At 47.3% G+C, this 24,273-nt stretch overlaps 1 protein-coding gene across 3 annotated transcripts in view; it reads left to right on the top strand.

The window, feature by feature from the left end:
- Positions 1–24,273, top strand: part of PPM1L (protein phosphatase, Mg2+/Mn2+ dependent 1L) — an 88,449-nt gene that overhangs the window by 4,172 nt on the left and 60,004 nt on the right. Inside the window, exon 1 of one of the 3 annotated variants that reach the window (XM_040566898.1) lies at positions 18,470–18,502. The exons of the other annotated variants lie outside the window; for them this stretch is intronic. Within the exon in view, the coding sequence (XP_040422832.1) occupies positions 18,485–18,502 (18 nt within the window). The 5' untranslated portion in view covers positions 18,470–18,484. Of the gene's footprint in view, positions 1–18,469; positions 18,503–24,273 lie in introns of those variants that run through there. 3 annotated transcript variants of the gene reach the window in all.

The following is a 24,273-nucleotide window of genomic DNA, read 5'->3' on the forward strand; positions in this document are numbered from 1 at the left end:
TCCAGATGTTCTTAGTGGCCTTCACAGTCACTGAGAGATAGGTGTCTAATCACCGGGGACATAACTAGTTTCTACTTTTAGATTTTATGCAAAACTGATCAGGAAAGCATGAACCGTGCGCTTTCCGTACGGCAGAAACAAATTATGGAAAATGGGGTTTTATCTAAGCAGGTTTTATAGTTTCCAGTAGAAACGAGGGGGGAGAAAAGAAAGACCAGTGCTGAAGAGTCTTATTTAATCCGCAGTACATAATACTAAACTTCAGGCCTCCATTTGAACTGGTTTTCTGGATGTCTTGTTTTATTTTTATCTTTGTAAAAGAGATAAATGACTCTGCGGAAGGCTTTACGTTCATGTGTAGCAAAGCCTTTGTAAAGATTAAATTTTCACTGCGCGCTCCCATTAAATGTCTCTGTGTGTAGATAAAGAACAAAGACCGGCTAATCTGCAGAGTAGCATGTGAAACAAATTGTTCTATACGTGGAAAAAATGTTTTCCTGACGGACAGTGCCGCACATGAGATGCTAAACGAATACTTCCCAGCGACGTGCAGGGGAACGTGTCCTCATTAATGAGTTCCTGCCGTACCGGGGTGAAGGGGAGAGAAGCGTGATTCAAATAATACGAATTACGGCGTCGTGCTAACTTTTGAAGATTTCGGGGGTTTGCTTAAGTACTGCCAAGTTTTTGCATAAATTCTACCCTTCTCTTATGTCATTTGCTCTCCCATCTTACAATTCCATCTTGAATAGGTTGGCAGCCATTTACTTCAGTTGGTGGCTGCCTTGGTAAAGTGATAGACAAAAGGAATTACAAATGCTCCGTGTTCAGCTAAGAATCTGACGAGCTGCTGCAATTACTTGTTACGGGGAATCGTGTTTTAGAGGTGCAATTTGATGCATGGTGCATAGTGCAGGCTTCCTTTCTTACAAAGTCGGTTTGTCTTTTCCTTGAAGGTTGGGCAGTACTGACGTGGTGCAGGTAGAGGGCAAAGAAGCAGGCTTGGGAGGAACGAAGAAAAGTTTCTGCCTGTTGTCTCCCAGAATGATTCTGGTCAAAGGAATCTCTCAGGTGATGTGACTTGGAGTCAAATCAGAAAGGAATAAAGCATTGGGCTGTTATCTCATCAGCCTCTTCGTAAAGCTTAAAATGTCTTGCACGCTTTTTTTCTTTCTCTATCTAGAAGTCTTGGGGCTGTCTAGAGTCGGAGAAGTAGCGAACTAGATAAATGATAAAATAAAACCCAATGAGCTTGAAAGCTGAGCAGCCAAAGGGAAGGGATGCTTAATCAGAGTGATTTAACCACGTTAACTAGCATTTACCGCGGGGCCCTCTTTGGAGATATTCAAGGCTCAAGCACCGGGTTGAACTGAGATTTCAGTATTGGACGAAGTAGCTCAGCTGCCATCTGCAGTTTTATGGCTGTGGCTACACTGCACATCGTTTTATCAGTCCCACGAGGTGAAGACTTCTAAAGTAGCGCTACTGACGGTGCCTTCTGTGCTGCCTGTGCTTGTTGCAGCTGTAAACTGACGTGGATCATCACGGTGAGAAATTAAAGATGAGTAATTGGCTCATAAAAAGTGTCTTGCTCTTTCTCGTAGCCTCCTTAGGCAGGGACGTGGCAAGGCTTGCTCCTTAGGAACCCGCGCACGTGGATTGGGGCATTTTGCCTGATACAGCCGGTTTCAGAGTTGCGGATGTGGTGTTGCAGTATGGGAAATGCACCTTTTTACTCACGGTGTAGGGAAGCCTAAATGTGAAAGGAGAGAATTTGCTGTATAAATGGCTCAGGTTTCTGACTGTACAGAACCTTGCAAAGTCTTTTGTGCCGCGGGGCCTTGACATCGGTAGCGCCAACCGTTGGCAGAAGGCTCTGGTTAGTGATTAACTTACCGAAAGAGAAAAAAAAAAAGGTCAGAAGATAATGGTGAGAGCCCTTCCTAATGTTGTCTGGGACTATGGAGACGAGAACGCTGAGGTAAAGCCCGGAGCGGATGGCACCGCTCCAGCCGCGTTGCAGCGAGCCCGCCGCGCGCTGCGTGCCTGCCAGGTGGGTGACGTTAGGGGAGAGCTGAGGAGCCCCAGGTCGTCCTCGCAGAGCGCGGCTGCGGCTCCTCTTGGCTCCGCACGCCTGCGAGTCGCTGCTTGTGTTCCTACCAGCGCACGGGGATTTTTCACCCTTCCCCAGATTGATGACCTGAGCTCCCACGTGCAGAGGCCATGCTGCGGTGAACGTCGTCTTTTCAGGCACTGATGGGGGGAAATTTATTCTGCTTAACTGGAGGTGGTAGTTGCCGGTTGGAAGGGAATGCTCGCCTTCTACCGAATATGAATTAACAACAAGTGAACGACTTTATCTTTGTTTGGTTTTTTCTTTGTTTTCTTTGTTTTGGTTTGTTTCTGATCCTAATAGCAAAAGGTATTTATGCTGGGAAGAGAAAGCTGAAAATTCTGTTATTTTTCTTTTCTTTCCTTTTTTTTTTTAATTCAGGATCTGTAACTAACTCAAAACCCGTTCCTCTGATACTGAACTACTTAAGCAAACTTAGCAATGAAAATGTGTCTGTCGTACTTCTGAGCAGAGGCCGTTGAGGATTAATGGCTTGATATTTAAAAAAAGAAACATAAGAATAAATGAAACAACGGCTTTGAGGTTCTGCGGATGTTGTAGCCTCGTTGTAAAGGTGAAGTCTTTGAAGCTTTGCAGTTTTAAAACAGACACTGCTGGGGTTACTGCTGGTTTTCCTTTTGTAGTAATTTCTTTCAGTTTCAGAAGAACGCTCTGCAAAGCGCCCAAGCGTTTGAATGGATATTTACAGAGGTGAGGCCATGTTGATACACAAGTTTCAGATCTGCGTGTAAATTCCACACAAGTGGCCTACAATGTAAGCCAAAATGATACATGGGAACACTTCCGTCATTTTGCTTACTTTATCCAAATTTTGATTCTTGGATGTCGCCTTACAGGGTTACGATTTTCACCCAGCAAGACCACGGTTATGTAATTTTTAGATCTGCTCTATATTCTTGTTTACTTTGCAAAAATGTGACTTAAAATTGATGAAAATGGTGTAAAAACGTGTAATTGGAAGCAGGGAGTCTTCCCGCTGTCATTCACGGCTGTATTACTGGGCGTGGAATTGAATCTTTTTCAATTTTTATAGAAATCAAAAAGTCAATTAATCTTAAATGTGGTCTGCCAGCTTAGCTTGAACTGGTGCTTCCCTGTCTGGGCACGGAGGCCGCCAGCTGATTGCCGCTGATTTAATTACATCAGTTTTGATCCATAGATGCTTTTAGATCACGTTTAAGTTTCTCGGTGAGCTGGAATAAGGGGGACCGGCCCGTGGGAAGTGTTCGTGTGCGTGCTCCTGCTCTGGGCTGAGTGCTCAGCAGCTCGTCCATCGCCACAGCTGTGGGACGGGGATGTTCAAACAGTTTTCAGTGGGCCTGATGCTTTTTAACTTGAGATCCTGCAGTAACGCTCCTGGGCCCGCATCCGTACACGTACAGGCAATGTCTAAGCGCAGAGCAAGGCTCAGTGATGAGCGGTGTCTTAAATAGTTTAAAAATGTGCTAATTTGTACTACAGATAGCGCTTGCTATGCACCACAGGCGATGGTGAAGACTTGCTGGCTCGTCCTGCTTATCCCAGAGAGTCCAGCCTGGATGGGTTACAAACAAATGGCTCTGGAGCAGTGGGAGTCTGGTGGAAGCAGTTCTGGATGCTTTTGTGTTTGAGTGCAAGAGGAAGAACATTGACGCTGGTCGTGGGGGTTGGTTCCAGCAGATCGCTTGGTCCGCACTTGCCTGTTTTCAGTAGCGCTGTCAGACCGGAATAGCGTTTCTCCTTCCTCCCTGATGTTAGGGAGATCCAAATACTTACGGTGTAAATTGTGTCGTAAAGCTGGAGTTGAGCTCTGTAAACAATCCGGGTGCGTGGATGCTTTGCTTTGCTGCCGCCCAGTTCTTCCCAGTCCTGCGGCTCGCTGCAGCCGCCCTGGCCCTGCAGTGAGGCCCCGTGCCGGTGGCTCTGTTCCCATGCACTCGGGCACCTCTACTTTTTCCCTTGCTCTTGAGACCCTTCAGAGCCGTTCAGCTTCATCTGCCCTGCTCTGCATGCTTCCTCAGCACGTGCATCGTGCCTTCGGAGCAGGGAAGCTGCAGGCAGTAGCTTGTCACCCTCGTGTCTTGAAGTGCCTTGCCCTGGCACCAGCAGCCTCTGAATCAGATCTTGGGAATGGTGCTGGACGAGACCAGTCGTGTTTTGTGACCCAAAAGGCATTAAAAAGGTGTCTGGCACGAACAGTTTTGGTCCTTGAACCTCAATGTTCAGGGCTCGCTCTTCATTTTAAGCACATCATAGACACCGATGGATCCAGAAAAAGGAACAAAGTGCTTATATTCTGTGAGCTCTGGTTTGAATCCGCGGCCTTCAAATGAGAGCTCCCAGAACTAGTTTAAGGGCAGCAGCTGCTATAATTATGCACTGAAAGTCATACGCCTCTGGCTCCACTTCTCTCTAAAATTCATTAAAGCCTTGAGGTTGCAGTGAACTCGCCAACCCAAATTCTGCCTTTCGGACCCTACTGCCACCCCCTGCTCGAGGGAAGCATCCTGGCTCCCGCTCGCCGCTCTCCAGATAACCTTGTGGCCGTGCCTTTGTCCCACGCGTCCCTAGCATCCCGTGAAGCTTACACCTTCACCCGTTTAGGGGATGCTGTACCTGTACTCCGCCCGTGGCAGCAACGTGGGGCCGTGCAGGGGCAGACCCCGTGCGTGCCCTGCTGCGGGACCGGGCGGACGCGGGAGCAGCTGCGCAGGGGCCCTCAGCAGTCGCTGCTTTTGCCGGGGTGCTCGCCCGCCCCTGGGGCAGCGTGCCAAGGTAAGGCGAGCTGCTGCCGCTCATGCCGTGTGGCACATCCGTGCTGCTTAACGTGATCTGTGTGTTCCTAGAAGCGCCTCGATGCGCAAACCTCCGTAACGAGCTCGGGAACGCGTTCCCTGCGTGCCTCGGCAGCCGGGCAGCGGGTGACAGCGAGGCTCTTCTTGCTCAAAGCCGGCTTCGGTGCCTGCCGTCCCTTCGGCTGCTGACCCCTGCTCGTGTTCGCGGCGTGATCGATGTTCCCTCGCCAGCCCCGGACCAGTTTCCCTGGCTGGTGGCCAGCTCCCTGCCCGGGGGATCTTCGCTGTAAAAGGTCATCGCGAAGATTTAATGGCCCTCGGTTTTTATTAGCCCTGCGGAGCTTCAGCTCACCCTGAACGTAATCGTGACAACAAAGACGACGTAAGACAAGTCCAGAAGGAAGTTTCCGTGCTGACAAAGACGTACCTACAGGCAGCTCGTGATCTCAGGCTGCTAGGAGTTGTAGGCAGAGTCAGCAGCTGCTGCAAGCCGGAGAGTTTGTGGGTTGGGCAGTTGGTGTGCTTTCACTCCTGTCATTTAGCTGGTGTGAAACGCTTCAGCTAGTGGTTTTATTCAAGCAGCTTAAAACTTACTGCTAAATGGAGAGATTTATTTGAAGGCTGTTTAGCTTAAAAAGCATATCATTTTTGTTACAATTTGGAGGAAAAAAAGGTTTGGAGGTGCCAGAATAGTAATAAATACTTGAGCCAGGGTGAGTAGGTGACACTGGTGAGAGTGTAAAGGGTAGCTGAAATAACTGCCCTTCTGTGCCAGCGTTGCCTGATACTTAGGTGGCAGAGCTGTTCCTGACCTGGTCCAGGTGAGCTATCGTGATCGCATCCAAGAAATAAAAAGAACAGAACATACTTCTTGAGACCAGGCTTTCAGGTTTAGAGTCACGTGCAGGCTATGAAATGATCTGCGTGGAAAATCAGACTGTTTTCTGCTCTCGTAGAAGTGTCACTCCAGGAAGGTAGCTGACGTGTGGTTGCAGCTGGTGCTGAGCTGGGTGCGGGGCAGGCTCTGGGCAGCCGGGCGCTGAAGCAGAGGACGGGGGAGGAGGTAGCGCCGCTGTGCCCGTTGGGTGCCGTAGCGAACTTGAGGGCGCAGCGTGGCAGCACCAAGTTCCAATCCCGCTGCTGCTGACACAAATTGATTATGATGCTGAAACATTGCTGGCTCTCATCATCTCCGACCTTGTCTGATTCACAGCTGTGTGAGCAGCTGACATCGCCAGCCAGACAATCAAAGGACGTGTCTTAACTGCTAAACCACGGCGCAATTATCCGCAGCACGTCATGTCGGCAAACCTCAAAGCTCCCCTGGAGAAATGAACATTTATTTGCATTTACTTTCGGTGTTAAAATGTTATCCCTTGCAAATTTTCTCATTGTCATAAATGTTGAAAAAGCTTTCTTTTTTTTTCCTTTCTTTTTTTTTTTTGTTTGTTTCCCAAAGTCCCCTTCAGGGGTAAACACTTGATTTTATTAAGTTCTGCTATAATAGCTGAAACTGTCATACAGTAGTGCTTTCAATCAATACACTTTTTAATGTAATAAATCTCTTTACTTTTTCATTCGCTACCAGACAGAAAACTGCTGGAGGGCACGAAACATTTCTTCCGCCAAATGAAAGTGCACGGTCCGCAATACAGTTCTCTGGTGTGCCACGGCTCACTTGCACTTCTTTAAAGTTGCATTTTAAACGGGAACGTGATTTATTTGCAGGTAGCGTACGTGTGGACTGCAGGATTGCCTAAACTTTCCCTGAAATGTGCGTTTCCCCCAGACACCTACCGAAGCGGAGGCATTGAGAAAGGGAGAGCAGTGTGTGTGCGTGTGCGTGTTTGCATCAGCCTGCCCTAGCTGCAGGTTGCTGTAGGGCTGGGTACGTTTAATAACACACTCCTAGCACGGCTGTCAGGCAGCCACAGGAAGATGACTCTCACTTTCAGTTGCCGCTATTTATATGCTGCCCGAGTTCCACAACCTGGGAGATGTATGTGTGAGAGTTATTTCGGGGGGTTAGGGTGAATGCTGTTTTCTCTCTCTCTCTTTCTGTGCATGTTTGAGAGGAACAGAGAACACGAGTGTGCGTTTTGGCTGCGTTTCTTTATGGCTCTTGCAAGAGCACTAACAGTTTTATAACTCTGGCTGCTCTGAAAACTAAACTTTGCCCTCTTTGTTTCTGCTGGTGGTCATTGGTTTGCTGGCATGTATTGAGAGTCCTTATTGCTCAGGACTTAGAGAACAAAATGTGGGACCAGCTGCCTGTTTCGGAGTGCCAATTGGCACGGAAACGCCGGAGAAGAGCTCCAAGCTGCCCCTCCTTTTGCTTACGTTTCATGAATAAATAGAATGTGAGGTGCTGCATTAATTCGCAGAGAGATGGATGTGACAAACTTTTCCATTTGGCAAAAGATAAATGTTGTGTGCTTTCATACAAAATGCATCACCCGAGTTTGACTCTCTGTTTTTAAAGGGGGCTTGTCTCACAACTACTATTCCAGCAGTGGTTTTGAAAGGCAAAGCAGAGTGATTGAATTCTCGGTGGATGAATGTTACATAAAAGATTTCCAATCTTTGGCAATTAGAAAATTGTTGCCGAGGTTAATGACGATATTATTTTTAACATTGAGGGCAGGAGCAATCTCCTGCCTCCAGGATGGAATTATTTCAATCAGTGCTTTAAATGAGCACTTTCTGTGATGGTTTTAATAGACAAGCATTTAAATCATCAACTTGAATTCTTTTTTTTGCTTTAGTATTTATTTTAGCAATTACATCTCCTGATATACTTCTTCACATTATCTGTATCTTGCATCGTTTGGGAAAAGGGGAATGGTGCATGCTATCAATTTCTTCTTTGAGATTTTTTTTCCCCTGTTTTTGTGTGGAAATCATAACTGTAAATAGAAGCAGAAGAAAAATAAGAGACCAAATAATGTATCTACATTTGTTAGGAGTTACAGAATGATTGCTAATAGAACTAATTGTGTTAAATGTTTTAATGCCGTGGAGCGTGAATTGATTTGAGACATACTCTGGGGACTTTAAAGGTTGATGTGGTGTTGGAGGTGTTCTTACCAAGCATCTCTTCCTGAAACCTGGACTTTGTGGCCAGACCGTGGGTTACGAGGTCAGGCAGTGTCTCCTCAGGCTCCATTTCTAAGTCGGATTACAGCAGGACAGATAAGAATTGGAAGTACTGCTCTGCAGTCAGGCTAACCTACCACCTCTTCAGAGAGAATGATCGTAAGGCAGCCAGCAATTTCAAAAGCCCCAAACATTTTCCTGGTTTGGAGAACCTGCCATCCCGCAAGGTATTTGCTGGAGCATTGGTGTGAATCTGCTCGAAGGCTCTGTCCTGGTGGCTCTGCTAGAAGGTGGCACCTTGACACTACGACCTCAGTAACCGTTCTTCTCTCTAACCTTCAGAGGCAAACATGTACAGTTCATAACCTGTTATTTCAATTAGCTGTCTAATTAAGGCGATAGTTTCTCTTCTCAAGCATGTTCTCAAACCAGAAGAGCAGCGCTCGTCTGCCTGCTAGCGGTGCCCAGCCGGGCAGGATGGCAGCTGCGTCCTGGCCCAAGTCTGCATCTCACTTCACTGGAAGGATGTTCTGAGTAGCTCAGCGTCGCTCTTGGGATGTGTTGGTTTTGCTCTCCTCGCTTTAAGTTCCCCGAGCTGGAGTTTGTATATTCTAAAGTGTTCGTGTAAACTTTCAAGACTGGCAATTGACATAGCTGCTTCTAATAAACTAAACAAGGCTGTAATGCCAAGGCAGAAGAGCCAGAAGAGAGTGTATCCAGCTGCATATTGGAATTAGTTGTTTCAAACCTAAGTTTTAAAAGCTTTTTTGGCATGTGGGCTATGCATCCCTTATTAAGGGAAAACCTGACTGTGAAGGAAGATGAGAATCATGTTGATGAATAATAGGAAAGGACACAACCTCAAACCTATTACGGTGCAGAGAGATTTTTACTGGAATGTTTTGTTACTGAGCTTCCCAGCACTCCCAATTGATTGGGAGAGCAGAATGCAATTTGAGTGACAAACGCTGTTTAACGTTAATTGAGATTATTTTTATATACAAGTTGCAAACTTAGTAGTTTGTCTGTCCCGGGGGCTTTAAGTTTACCTGGCTGAGCCTCTGATCCAAAGTATTTCAAAAGTATATCGGGAGAAAACATTATACCTCTGTGAACAGGTGTTTTCGGATCACTTTACAGGCTTAAATTTCTGTTTATGTCCCCTGGCTGATCTGCTACAAGTCAGCAATACAACTGAAAATAGAACTTCGTAGTCCCCCTGCTTTTCTCTCCCAGGTGCAACTGAGCCTTTTTGCTCTGTCAGGCACCAACATCATTAACTGTGTAGCTTCCAGGTTGTTTTTTTTTTTTTTTCATGTAACCTGCCTGCTGCTTTTTGCAGTCTTCAGCTTCTTTTCTCTTAATGTGGTTATCAAGAGAATAATGGCACCTAAGACCTGGGAGCATCAGTGCTTTCTCCACATCAGCACCACGGATCGTGAGGGTCACCTTTCATACCAGAGCACGGTGCTGCTGTGTCCCTGCCCTGTGAGCAGCTCTGATGTAAACCTGGGGCTGCCTGAGCGGGCTGGGGCTTCTCGCCCGGCACCGCTCAGAGCCTTAGCACTGAACTCTCGTCGCCACGGGTTGATTTTACAACCCAAAATGAGCAGTACGGAACAGTGTGAATAAGCAGGAGATCCCCTCCTCTGCCTGTATGCTAACGCTAACGACGTCGGATTAAATTTCCTGAATTGTTCTGTCTAGACAAACAAGAAGAAAATACTTCAAATAAAAAAGGAGTGTTTGTGAAATGCCAGAACATTTAATTTCGTCGTATTTTAAATGAATTCTTTCAGCGTTTTGTTTTGAAACAGATTTTTTGGCGTAAAAACTAATGGAAATAACAAGGCACGGATGTGCGAAGCTGACCGGCTCCGTTAGACGGGACGAGGGTGAGGAGCGCAGCTGTTCCTCTGTAAGTGAGCTCCCAGCCCCCTGGCTGACTTTGTAGCTCACAGTGGGTCCCCCGAACTCGTCCCGTGTGGGAGCTGTGAGGCTGGCACCGTATCGGTCACTTCTGGAGCTAGAGGGGGTCTGCCTGGCAGTGTCGGGGGCTGGGATGTAGCTGCCTGTAATCCCTGCTACCTAACTGGGGTGGCTCGCAGAGCTCCCAGGCCTTCTCTGCGGTGCTGCCTAGGGGGAGAAGCTGAACTGCACCGTGGTGCTCACCTGCTTCTCTGGAAGGGAGCCGCGCTGTTCTCTGTCCTTGCCAACCCTAGTCTTTCAGTGTGGGGAGCTGATGGCAGGGCTTGAAAACTTGGCATAATGTGCTCTCTCTTGAGCAACATAAAAGAGAGTCACTGCAAGCAACTGCACTGCTTGCAATTTAACGACTGCAGGTGTTGCAGCTTGGGCTCCTGAGGCAGTACTCCTCCTTCCCTCCAATTTTCTGGTGCTGAAAGGAGAGTTAAATAAATGCCCTGCAGGACTAACATCTTCTGGAAGCTGCTGCTTTTGATCCAGGAGACCAGCTTCCAAGAGCCTGGGTTGCGACCACAGCAGCAACGTGGAGCCTGGAAGGAGTATGGTTAATGTGATCTATTTGGTTTTGGTTTTGGCTTTTAGTTATGTTGATAAAACACTCAAGACTGACCTGATGTTTACTGAATTAAAAGTTCTTTATCGCAAGAAGATCGCTCTAAGCAGTGAGGAGGGTTTCAAGGAAGAAGGATGGGTTGAGAACAATAAAAGGGAATTAAATTACAGTTGGGGATGGGGGTCTCTGCTCTTATCATGCAGATACGAGCATGCATTCCTCCATATAGCATTCCCTCCTCCATATAGCCACATGAGGAGGGAAATCAAATGAAGCAAATGACAAAAGCGTGCGTGTATCCCAGCTGATCGGGGCTCTTACTGTTCTTGAGGCCCCTAGCTTGAACAGCTCCGTGCCAGAGGGAAGAACCTGCAGGTGTTGGTTGTGTGCAGCCAGAGATCAGTGAGGTACTGGGCGGGAGGGAGGTTGAAAGAGATAACGAGGGCCTGAAAGACGCAAATATATAAATATTTTGTAGAGAGAAGTTGTTAGTGGCCTGGGCTGTGGGCTGCCAGGCAGTACAGATGCTCCACTACACAGCTTCAGATTGTCCCACTGCTGCCGTGTCTGCTTCCATCATTAAGCATCACGCCGTAACACCCAAGAACTTACTTAAACGTTGGAGTTCAGGAGCTCGCCATGAAGCTGTCTTTGTAGGCTGAAGAGGAGGCACGACGCTCCCGGGAAGCTGTTCTCACTGATGTGTCTCTGCAGAAGCAGGGTCCTGCGGGGCACGGCTCCCAGCGACGTGCTTTAGGGGTCCGAGCACCTCCTCGCATCCGGATTTTGAACGCTCTGGCCTCTGATTCACAGCGGCGTGCACAGGTGCCCAGACGCCTGCGGGGAGCTGTAGAAGTCTGGTGGCACTGGCAGTGCTCCATAAGTGCTTTGCGTTTTTGTCCTCCAGCTGTGGTGCCGTAGGTTGACAAACTAGGGAAGCGCACGGGCTGCCTTGGGAGCTGTTGGAGCTCCCTGCGCTTCAGGAGGGCGCTCGGAGCGCCGGGATCCACAGGGGCAGCTCGCCTCCTTGATGTCCAGCCGTCCTTTGCTGGTCCCTGTTCTGGGACATTCTTATTGCACCTGCAATAATTTCCAACGTTTGAGACAATTTGAACCGGTCGCAATTAGTAAACATGTTAATGATCTCTTATTTGCATGAACTTGGAAAAAAAAAAGGGGAACTAATTAAATGACAGCTGAGTTACAAAGGGACCAAAGTAACGATGGGCTTAACTGCGTGGTGCGTGGCTCACGCAGCTGTCAGGTACGTGGGGAGTCACAGCTGATGGACCTGAAAAGGGAGACATAAATGCAGCCTTTCTTATGGCCATCTTCCTCTTTCATTAGGAGAATTTACAGCGTTGTGGGACGCTATTCATAGCTTAAAATCTCAATATATCAAAGAACGGGAACTGAAGATCTCATCGGTCCAAAGTGAAAGTTGAGGGAAGGTTTAAAAAGTAAGTGAAACAAGGCAAGTTTTTTTCCTTTCTGTCACAGAGAAAAACAGTCCATTAGCTGCTTTCTTGATTCATTCCAGTGAGGCTGAGAACATCTGTTCCAGCTTGCAAACAAAGGTTGGAACAAGGGTCAGGAGAGGACCCTGGTGCCGAGCCAAGTTACGGACGCTGGCTTTGCTGTGCACTCGTTTGTGTGCAGAATCACCGTGGACACCGACTGCTGCTCCTGCCCCCGCACCTCCCGAGGCCAGGCACCACAAAGAGAAGTTTCTGAGTTTTCGTAGGCGGTCATCAGTCCTGCTTGTTTCCCTTGCGTTGTTTCCGAAGCTCTCGATGTTGAGCCGTTTGCTGTTTGGGACAGAAGCGAAGAAGGAAGGACGACTGCTCTGTGAGCAAGATGCATTGACTTCTAATATCGTTCTGTGCGTTACTGGGTATTTTTGGGTTGCGCCGAGAGGGGTGATACAGGAATGCGATGTAAACATGCAGTTGCAGAGGTTTCGGTATCGCTCATCTAATCGCAAGGTGCTGCCATAATGTACTTAAGGGGCTGCACAGAGCCAGCTCCTGCTTTGCTGTGCGAGTTCTTAATCGGGAAAAAGAGCATCTTGCACAGAAGCCTGAGGCAGTAACAGATCTACCACTCATCTTAAATCGTTCTTAAGAAGAGGAGGAATACTGCGATGGAATACGCGGTCGTATCAGGTTACGGTGGTTTGGAGACCACAGGCACTGCTGTGGCTGTGACGTGTGTTAGCTGCTTTGAACTAGCCTGGGCACCGTGACTTGTGCGGCTGCCGTGGCACTCTGAGCCTGAGAAAGCTGTGCCCAGTTAGCCTCAGCGGCTCTCCGTGCTACAACAGGCACACGCTGGCAATATGCAAAGAAGCCACTTAAAATTGGCACTTCGGTGCGGTAGTGTAGGTTATCTGCGGTATAAATACTTCTTCTGTCTCCTCCAGACCTACCTAATTCCCCGTCATTTTACTCAGCCCCAAAGTTGAAATGTTTAACTGCTTAAATAAAATATTTGATAGCTATTACAGGGCTTAATACTTGATGTTTGCGCATGAAACCAGATCGCAGCTCATTAGGGTGAAATGGAGATTTCTAGCTAATAAGAGACGATAAAAGTGCTGTTTTATGTTCTGCTGTACGAGAGAATTTAGTGCTAATTTTTTATTCTGTGGGCATTAGGTTTGTTATTTTACATACAGCTTTTAAAGTACAGACTTTAAATCCTGACGTCCTGCCTTGAAACTCGGTTTCAGTCTGAATTTGACGATCTGGATTTAGGCGCTTTTGGAAGCCAGAGAGGCTTGCAAAGCAGTAGCTAGCACTATATCTGGATTTCATCAGTGCTAGTAATTCCTCCCGTTTTTCTGGACAAGAAATCTGCATACGTACTCATTCAATAAATCAGGCGTGGGCAGGAATGCACGGCGTGGTTGGCCGTAGTGCACACGTAAACAGCGTGAGGTCAGACTCCAAAATGCTGCTGCTCTGTTTAAGTTGAAAGCAGATAATAACCATAAATGTTTTATACACCGAAAGTATATTTAGTGGAGGTTTTATTAATAGCTAAAAGAGGTCATCTTTAAAACAACAGCTCTCGTTACGTGCATGTATGTTTAAGACCAGTGACGTTCTGCTGTCATTGCTTATGGGTATGCAACTTGGTGATTTGACTCTGGCAGCTGGTGAGCTGTAAGCCTCGGCGTCAGTGCAAACGGGATTTAACGAAGGAGGAGGTTGGAGAGTTTGTTGGAGTAACTATTTACTCCCGCTTTAGAAAGGGTGCTTCAAACTGCCCTTAAAGAGAAGTTCATCAATTTTTTAAATTGCCCATCCAGTAAAAATTGCAGATTTATGTTGGCTGAATAATTCATCGCTCCCTGGTTGTAATCCTGGTGTGACTGCTGCCTTTCCAGCTGCAGATTAAAGTTCTCGAGAGTTCTTCAGTTGCCTTCATCTAGATGAAATGGAAACTGAACTTTGAGACCAAAGAGAGAGAAGACTTGCGGTGTACGAGCCTGTAAAGACCGAGATGAGGAAGAACAAAAAGAGGGTAGGAATTGTGGCGTTGTGCAGCTGTATCAAACTCCTTTTGGCTTTTTGTTAGGTTGTCCAGAACTAGCGGGCTGTCCTTTCCTGATTCTCCCAGCTGGTGTTTTCAGCCCTTGCTCGGCTGCCAGAAGACGACTGGAATGACAGCTGTTTGTTGGGGCAGGGAACGCCTCGGTGGACAGCAGTCTCGCTCTGCGGGAGCCGGTTCAAAGACTGTTGAACTAATGTGCACTACTACAGGAAAACAGCCCATGAAACCCACTTAAAGTAGGAGATATGGCACAATTTTAAAAGTTTTATCCCGACTCAAAGAAAAGATGGAGATTTCTTTAGCAGAAAGATGAGAATACTTGAAGGAAACATCCTGACATTTCACAGTCTGAAAAAGAACAACATCTCACTGGAAATTTGTGGCTTGAGGGCTACAGCCGCTCGTCTACAAGATTTGTCCGAGCTAAGTGTCAAGAATGGAGTGGTCAAGAAAAGATGTCTAGAGGATGAAGATGAATCTGAGAGCATTACTGGCCTTTGGGTCTTTATTAGACAAGAGGCTCCTGAAGATTTGTTAGTTTAGATAATTCTGTGTGAAAAAATAGGAAACTTTTAACATATCTCTGTCCTGCGTTAGAAAGTATGTCAGAGCTTGAGCATCTGTTGTGTAAATTGAGCCACAGAAATGGAGCGGTGATGTACGAAAACTTGTTTTGATAATTCTTGCATTGTGGAAACTGCATTCTGCTTACAAAACATTTTGAGGGTCTATTGTAAATGTGCCTTTTAAAAGGATGTTTGTGTTATTACTGGATTTATTAGTCCCATTTAAAGTTAATCCCGTCTTAAGAAAATTACTTCTCTTTAGAGAAAATAATGCTGTTTTAAAATCTGGATCCAGTTATATTTGTGCTCTGTGGTTGTTTCATTTTCCCCGGTCCCAGCAGATGATTGCTTTCCACCGTGATGCTTCAGCCTGGTTCTGAGGTAACGACCATCCCGTGGCAACCGCTGATTGCATTAGTGGCCTCCCGAGTTCAGCGAACGGTTTTGTTTTCAACAGTTCAGTTTGAAAATCTGGCTTACATCTTACAGAAGGTAGAAGAGAAAATTTTGCCCCAGGCCAAGGGCTGTTTACCCCGAACAACTACAACTTTTCAGTCTGAGCCTGCTTGTTGTTCGTTGCACCAAAACGTGTACGTTTTTGATTTCGGAACCACTTGGCAGAAATCAGGCACCAGGGTCATTCTGGTTGGGAGGCTTTGGATGCTGAAGGTGAGACCATTTCTTTATTTTACCACCTGAGCAGCTTTATTGCAAGAAAGCATGGCTGTCTTCTAAGGTTGTGAGAGACAAGAAAAGCACATCTGGGGAATGCCCGCTACAGCTGCGCTGCAAGCTGCAGGATACTTGCTAGCAGAGCAAGTGTGTCTGGGAGAAGAAATTAAAGTAGTTTGAATTCATTTTGTTGCTCTAGAAGCGAAAAAAGCAGTTGAAACGGAACTCATCTGTAATTTGACGATGTTTTGACTGGTCACAGGCAGTTTTCTTCAGTGCTCTACGGTTAAATAAAGAAGAAAAAATAGTAGTCGTGTTCCAGGAGATCTCAAAATATTTTCCATAGCTACAACAGTGAAGAACCAATAAGCACAGCATAATGATCGTACAACACTGAATTCCAAATAGCCAGTAACTGTGCAGATTTTTTTCATGCATGCTTTCTTGTTTGAACATCTTCCCCTCCAAGCCTGCCTCTAGTCGCGTGAGATGACCGCGGCAGGACAGCGCTCAGGGGCGGTCAGCTGCTAGCCTCTCTTGCTGCCTGATGTAACGTGGCGTTAACTCTCTGTCTGCTTTTTCTCCTACGTCAAACAAACAAACAAAGACCTACTTTGCACTCGACTTCTGCTTATAATCAGGCAAAAATGTCTTACTGTTTTCTGGGAACACGACTGCACAGAGGGGCAGGACCGGGGGACTACGCGCTCGAGTGATTGGCCTGAGCAACCGTGCCCGTGGACTACCCTGCGAGGAGGATGGATTTTCTTTCTTTGTGACGCATGGAGCTCCAGTTGGTATTCTTAATTATACAGGAAATTAAATATACATTTCTTCCAAGGCAGGATTTTATAAGTGTTTGTACATGTTTTCCAAGAAATGGTCCTCCTTTGCCTTATCGGAAAGGCCCCAGCTATTATACGCAAATGGTACAAGTAAATGGCAGCTAATCCTTCCTCTGTGACAAGCCCTGTACGCCTGCAACCAGCCTTTCCTGCCGCTAAGTTAGAGGTGTGTCGGGAGAGAAGGAGCATCCAAACTAGAGGCCCTGCTTAAACGTCGGTAGCACTAGAAGAAATTCATTTACCAGGCAGCTTTCTTGGGACACGCGCCTTTTGATTTAGTCTGCTAGCAGTAACAGGAGCAGGACGTGTTAGGTATTTGTATTTGCACACGTACACACGGGCTCAGTATTGTCAAGTTTAAATGCAGAAATAAAAATCCTCGATGTGGCATTGGACGCTAAATGTTTGCATGAGACTTCATCTTAACGCATCAGAAAGTGGCAACAGTTCGTGGAGATTTCATGCTGAGTTCCGATGCCATTTTGGCAAGAAGGAAATACAGCAAGCTGTGATTGCACGGAGGCCTGGAACACACCAGAAATGTCCTAGAGGCACAGTGGGAATTCTTCTCATGTAGCAGTTCTTGGCCCCATTAAGCGACCGGGAAACAGAATCAAACTCTGCGGATTAAAACTTTGTGAAACAGGTGTTAAAATTGTAATAGGTTCTGATTAGTCCTAGGGACTGGGGGATTAAGAAAAATAATTGAGCAAATGGTTCCTGAGTTACGTATTTCCAGCTGATCAAAACCTCTGCACTAGACCATTAGCCTGTCAGAGATGCCTCTGCGGAAGAAAGGCAGATGTGGTAACCGCCGGCATCAAAGAGCAGAGAGAGCTCAGGAGTCGTTTGCTTTTCAGGTGCTCGTCCTGGTATTCTCTGCCTCTGAGAAGGAGAAACACCTGCAGCAGGAATGCTTTTATAATAGGAAAAAGAAAGATGCCCTAATGGGTCCGAAATGTTGTCTAAACATTTGTTGAAAATCTCTTAGAAAACCTTCCATGTGATCAATACTTTTTTTTTTTTTTGACTATTGTGTGTCTTTTTTTTCCTAAAAAAAAAAAAAAAAAGCAGAAAACGATTCTGGCAGAACATTTCAGTTTCTGGACGTGGTTAAAAAGCACTGATCTCCGGTGAGTGATGGAGTGTAAAGTCAGAGCGGGTGTTATCAGGAGATTTGCCATATGTAGTTTCCTGCTCTTTCTTTTCAAATTCATCAAAACCAGCTCGAACCAGACTTCCCCAGGCTGTAGTCTGTATTTTCTTAGTGTTCAGCTGTATCCAGAGCTGCTGGCGGATTGACATTTACTTTGTTTGCACTAAATTACTTTACACCAACATACAGGTCCTAAAGTCCTGTAGGGTTTCCTGTTTCACCCAACCCAGTGCAACAGCAAGCTGCCAGCAGGAGGGGAGCTCCCGTTCTCTGTGCTTCTCCTCCCTCTTCCCCAGGTGTTTTCCGTGGTCCTGGGGCCACACAGCCGCGGGCTCCTAAATGTCCCGTGGCCCTGCTCTTCTGCCTGACACCAGAGATGCCCAGCCCCTAAGGGATCAACTCCTTTTGCTCTGTCCCAGCTGCTGTGATTTTAGCAGGTCCTCAGTTGTTGCACCTACCTTTTAACCGGCATCGCTACCTTCTGCTTACCTCGCTTGTTTTCTTCTTTTTCCGGACCCTCAGAACACCGCAGGTAGAAGTTTTCTGCCTCACCGTTAGATGAGCTCTCCGTGGACTTTGTTTCCTCCACAGTTTCACTGCTAAAATAACCAAAAAAAAAGGACATTCCTAATTGCACAGCTCCCCGGAGGTGCTGGCCTAGTAAGGACTTAGCAGCTTGTCAGCTGCGCAGGCTGAAACGAGGCTGCTCCCTGCAGCTGGGCTGGTGCTACCTCCTCCAGCAAAGCAACCTGTGGTTTTGCGGGGTCTGCTTTAATCGCTAATAGCCTGCTCTGTCACGGTAAACAAATACCCTGCGGAGCTTCTCCACCGAGATGAGCGTACCTCTTCTAACAAGCTTTGTTCTTTCCAGCGAAGTAGCCAACGCCAGCCAGCGAGTTCAAAGCCACCGTCCTGTGTTCGTCAGGATCTGGCCCCGGGGAAGAGCCAGGCAGACCAAGGCAGCGTGGTGCTGGGCCCAACCGCCTGCAGCTTCTCTTCTCTGCCGTCGTGCCCAGCTGTGCCTGTGCTCTCAGCTGCTGTGCTGTAAGGTGCAGAGACGTTCGGTTATTCCGGAGGAAGACGGAGCCTGGGAAGGTGGCTTTTAGTTCTCCCCCAGGCACGTGTCTCGCAGCTCACCCGCTGAATGCTGAGGTGCTCAGCGGTAGGAACCAGGATGCGGTGGCGGGGTGGCGGGCTGGTCTGAAGGAGGCCGTTTCCCCCTGCTGCTGGCCCAGACCTTGCCTTCCTCCTGCCCTGACACTTGACTGACTGTCAAGAGCGGCTTCAGGAAGCTAAATGGGCAGAAGCTTTCTTTTTTTTCCCCCCAGCCGGTGGCTGCAGGCTTGAACTAACGGTAGAGCCAGCGTGAAGGGAGGAGAGGGAACGTGAGGCAGGGACCTCTGGGTTTCTCTGTACAAAGATTGTACTTTCAGACACTTGCTTTTCTGTGCAACCCTGGCAGAAAGATCCTGCTTTGCCTTCTGAAGGCAGTGCCTCAGGTTAACATCCTTGTGATAAACTTAAAAGTATTTCTGTGACCCATTCTCTGCGTTTCAGCACCTGCTTTCTACCCCACCCAGTCTTCCATTGTATTTTTTACACCTGTGACTTGTTGGTAGTGTTTTTCCTATTCAGAAGCTTCCTTTCCAACCCCTTCACTGACTCCAAGGGTAAGCTTAGCTCCTCTGGCCTTGGTGTCCTAACTATTTGTTGCTGCCCCCTGTTCTCCTTCCTATGCCTGGTTTTGGGTATTAACCTGCTTGTGGTTTTGAGTCCGTCTGTGAAACTATGGGAGAAGTAATTGTTCCTTTAGAAACATTGCAGAGGTAGAGGAGACAAGCGGTGGTGCTTTCCTGCACGATTTTCAGCTGCAGCAGCGTAAGCCAGCCGTAGTTTGTGCCTTGCGGAAGAGCACGTTTCCTGGGAAGAAGGTAGGATCGGTAATTAACGTGGTGCTGGCACGCCCGGGTTGTGTGCACCCATTATACGGGGGTACAATGAATTCCTTGTCTCTGATACGGTGAACTCTTACTGCAGGTTTACAAGTGCTTCAGAATATGCTAGGGGTAGTAGAGACAGAACAAATCTCCTCTGAGGCACTATTAATATTCATTGCGGAGTTAACAGCATCGCAGCGCTCCAAAACAGACAGAATACAGAGAGGAGAAACTTTGTGGGGGCTGGATCTGAGGGCTCGGAGCTAAAAGTAGCTGCTGCACTTTTGGAGCTAACGCGCGTTGGCAGCAGGAGCAACAGCACTGCTCCTCTCCTTCCAGCCATTAAAAGGCAAGTAAAATATAGCTTTGCAAAGCCTTTATATTTGGAGCTCCATAAATCCAACTGGAAGAGATACGCGGCTCTCTTGGCACCGGCTCTAGGCTCTGTCAGGGAAGCTACAGCAACTCCGGTGACGTGCCGCAGCCTGGCACCTCTGGGGTGTCCCCGAGCTGGCGTGCGGAACGGCTTCTCGGTGAAATGCCTCCCTTGGTGCGTGTGCCTCTCCTGTAGCGAGCTAAACCCCGTGTAACGCAGCCGTCGCTCTGCTAAGGAGAAAGCTGTGCTCGCTGTTTGTGCGACGTGGAGTTCGTGCAGCATTCTTCATGTTAACAAGCGGCTTATTCTTAGCAGTGCTCTTGCAGAGAAAGCAGTCGCGTTTTACAGACAGGAGGCGGCAAAAATGGAGCTACGTGCTCCTAGAAAAACTGCGAGGTTAGAATAGAAAAGGGACTGACTGCCCACCTGGGACTGGAATAGGAGTTACTTGGCAGAACTTGGTGGCGTTGGTTTGGTTTTTGTTGTTGTTTGGTTTGCTTTCCTGGATGTGACACCGCGATACACTGAGGTAGGAGCTGAAGCTAGAGATCAGGTGCTGCCTTCCTGTGAGCCAGCACTTCCCACAGCAGCAAACTTCAATCTTGGCGAGATTACGTGTTGTTAGATTCCTTTGGTAAGGTGGCTCCTGTTGTCTTGGCCTCGCTGACTGCATTTCACAGATTCTCGGTGTTGTGATTTATTTTCACTTTGCAATTGGAAACGTGTGCGATTCCAAATTGGCTTCCGTGCAGCTTGACCTGCCTGGCATCCTCTCAGCTGCAGTTATGAATTTCTAATTCCTTTAACGTAGAAGCAGACGTTCCGTTTGATGTTTGCTTTGTGTCGCCTCTTCGGCTTAGCAAAACTAAGCGAGAGAAGTCAGGGATTATCTAATAATAGCCGCAAGTTTTAGGAATAAGGCCACAAACAGCGCATTGCCTTGCACCACGGGAGGTGGGTTAATTGGTCTGCTCCTCCGCGCCAAGGGAGCGGGGTGGTGGGTGGCAGCCAGCTCTGCTCTGCTGCCTGCCTGGCTCAGGGGACCGGGGCTTTCGAAGGATTGGTTTGGGGGTTGGTGAGTTTTAAAGCAAATAATTGTCTGGGCTGGGTCTGGTACGGCGCGGCCTTGCCTGTCCAGGTGTGGTTAGTGCGATCTGGCTCTTCGCTGGAATCGGTCTGAGCGTAACGCAGGTCCAGGAGTAACTCCAGAAAGTTTCTTTAGACCAGTGCTGGCACTTCGTTTTAAACCCGTGGTGACAATGATCCAGCAAATTTTGTAGGCTGGTGGTGGATTATTTTTCCATACAGATTACATTGTCTGCCTACATGATAAATATTTAGCTGAGGGAGCCTGGTAGGCCTGGTTCAGACCACTTGTCGGTCCACAAGTAAGCATTAATGTAACTTTGAAAGAAAAAAAGGTTGCTTGTCACGTTCATAAAAATAAAGGTGAGTGTCTCCTCTGGCTTTGTTTTAAAAAACGTGAAGACGGACCTTCTGGGATGAGCGTACCTGGGAGTAGCACTTCATCACCAGTTGATTTGTAGGAGAGCTTGTGGAAGTAGCAGGGAACGCGGTAGAAGTGACTTTGTGCTTCCATCTGTTGAGTTAGCCACAAAAGAGGTGTCTGGTGTTACATCCGCATTGTATGGCAGAAGGCATTCAAGCTGTTAGAGAGAAATAGATAAACAAATTGATGAGAATTTCTTGCATGCACTGAAAACAGCCTCACATGACAAACTTGAGGGCTGAAACTCTGAAGATGTTGCAGTTATAAAGGCTCAGAGAGATTTTAGAGTAGCAATTTTCTTAGGATTCATTCAACCTGCTCCGAAGGCAACATTTTGAAGGGGTTAAGACAAGAAACAGTGAGCCTGTAATTTTAAAATTGATTCCATGCAAAATGAATTACACTTCAAAGTACGCTATTCTAGAAATAATAGCATGGTTTTGTTATCGTTGCTTTATAAGTTTTGTTTCCAGAGCCTAAAGAAGCTATTTTATTTTATTTTTTTCATATAAGCCTTCTAGGAGTCTAGTCCTGCTTTTAATGGGTTGCTTGTCAATAAGGATTATCCATGTGGTAAGCATATAATTTTATAAAGAATTTGGAGAGCGAGGGATTAAGCTGCGTTGCTGGAGAACCAGAAATGAAATAGAGCCAGTGGACAGAGGAACTGAATTAACCTTACGAGAACTGTTTTAAATTAGTTCTGAAAAAATCATGAATGCTATAAATGGATCCGAAAATCTCAGCAGAGGAGAAACTGTTCCCAGCGCTGCGTTTAGATTCATGTATCTGTCATCCATTTACTTGTTAGTTTGGGTGGAGCGTGCTGTCCTTTGGAAGGAGTGGAAATCCTAATGTGTAGAATTGAAACGCTGACTGTCTTTCAGAAGCCTGTTTGCTTTTTTCAGGTCTCCTTGGAGCTGTAGCGTTGCTGTGCTGGGAAATGGCATAAAACAGCCCCCGACGCGATAAATAGGAGTTGGTTCTGGCGTAGCTCAGCCAGCCAAAGCTGGGTGCTCCCCCTTGCAAGTTCCCTTGTCCCATCCCAGCATTGCCTAGAACAATTCTGGGACCTGTCTCTCACTTAAGCAGGAGGTGATGCCAGGTAGGTAAATGCCGATGTCTTTGGTGCACCCGAAGAGCTGTCCGGTGCCACCAGCGCTGCTTGGCTCCTTCGTGCTGAGTGCCTTTCTCCGCCTGTATTTTGGCACCAGTCTATCACACTTGAGTCACTGATGCTCCGCATTCCTCTTCTGTGCCTCAGCAGACCGAGGGGTGCTGTTCCTAAGGCTTCAGAGGACACTCTGCACCTCCTGCCTAGCAGTCCCCCCAGGCTCTCAGATTTGAGCTGCCTTCGAGCTGTACCCACAAACTCTTTGCCCTTTAAGTGGGTTGATACTGACATAGGTGCAGTCCCCAACATGAGAGGAAAAACAAATCCGACTTCTTTGCCTTTAGCTTTTCTTTGCCGTTATGGTCCTTTCTGTAGCCCGGTCTGATACAGTCGTTTTTATGGCAAAATCTTATATTCAATTTCAGTGTTCTCATTCGTGTTTTTATGCGAGATTTGTGGTTTATCACATCCTTGACAGCATCTTTCTTCCTAAAACTTGGGGCTCTCTGGTGTTCTTTGTAGCTCTCTCATCCTATGATTGCGATTGACTCAGACTTCCCAGTGTTTTTTGTCTCAGCCTTTCCTGGGCACTGGTTTATCTTCTTCCTCTCCTTCATACTCCTTTGTCAGCACCTTTTTGTCCCATCTTTCTCTCTGTCCACCTTCTGGGAGAGTCCTTGAAAGCTGTCCTCTCCGCCCTTCTGTTTCTCCCTCTAAGCCTAAGGTAAAAAAGTACAGTTTTCTCCCTTTGTTCTCTCTGAGCTAAGCTGTCAGTGCCCAGGTCCCCGTCATCTATCACCCTTACTATTATAATTTCCTTGACTGACGGTCTGTACACCCGAGGTGCTGAATTTTGCAGCACCACGACACGCTCATCGATCTCCTCGTGCCAGTTGTGTCTCGTCTTTCTGGGGTGCTGTCTCCAAGCCAGTTCGTAAGTAGCACTGCCCCAAACAAAACAGAGAGGCGCTTTCTCCATCCCGTTCCCAGTCGCCAATACCCCTTTCCACTGTTCTCCAGATGTGTTGTTTATTCGGAGTTATTCCACGCTCTGGTCAGACTGCTTGTGAGGCTGCCAGCCTTGGGCCTACACTCGGCTCCTAGCTCATGTCCTGTCCTGCTTTCCCTGCCGGGAAGGAGTCCCAGATTCCCCCTGCCCTGTCTCCCCTGCTGAAGGAGCAGCAGTGTTTTTACACAAATCATGTGGGTTTGGGAGGAATTTTTCTCTTATTTTTTTTTTTCAAGCGAATAGTGGTCTGTGATCATACAGGAGGAGCACGTAGCCTTTCAGAGGTGTTGAATGCAATTCACAGAACAAGGCCAGGCACAGAAATAGGTACTAACGATAGTGAAATAAAAAGCCACTGCAAGACATGTTCAAGTATTTTACTTTTTGGTTAGCTTTGCATGTTAACTGTTCACCATTAACCATGTGGCAGCATCCGACTTCTTATTGAGTTCTGATTTATCCCCTTGCCAGAAGAGCTGTTATTCATTGCCTGGCTAGATTTCCCCTACCAGTTTATCACTTAAGCGATACAAATGCGGAACACAGCAGGGGTTGGGGGAGCTGGAGTTAAATTTGCCGTTTGTAATGCCAAATGAGTAAATTCCTTGTTTTGAAGCATTTCTGAAGTCCTCTGGATAATCGGGGATCTGCCCGTGCCGTGCATCCAGCTGTTTGATGGCCAACAGCTCATGTGGGAAGAGCGAGGAGTTGCCTGACAGTGCTCTGGCACTTTGTGGAGTCCTAACTAATCTCCTGTAAAAGTCGTCCGCTCCAGGTAGCGTTCTGCCAATTTGCTGCAGTTCTGGGCCCACGCGTAGCCCAACAAATACATCTCTCTGCAGAAACCGCGGGTGCTTCCCCAGCAGGCAGCGCTTGTGCTTGGGCGCCGTGAGGAAAGGGCGAGAAAGCAAAGAAGAACAACGCACCGTGTGTGGGAAACAAAAACTGGTGAAAACCCCAATGCGCCTGCTTCGCATCGTGCCTTGA

This window comes from Cygnus olor, chromosome 9 (assembly GCF_009769625.2).
Source record: "Cygnus olor isolate bCygOlo1 chromosome 9, bCygOlo1.pri.v2, whole genome shotgun sequence".
Lineage (NCBI taxonomy): Eukaryota > Metazoa > Chordata > Aves > Anseriformes > Anatidae > Cygnus > Cygnus olor.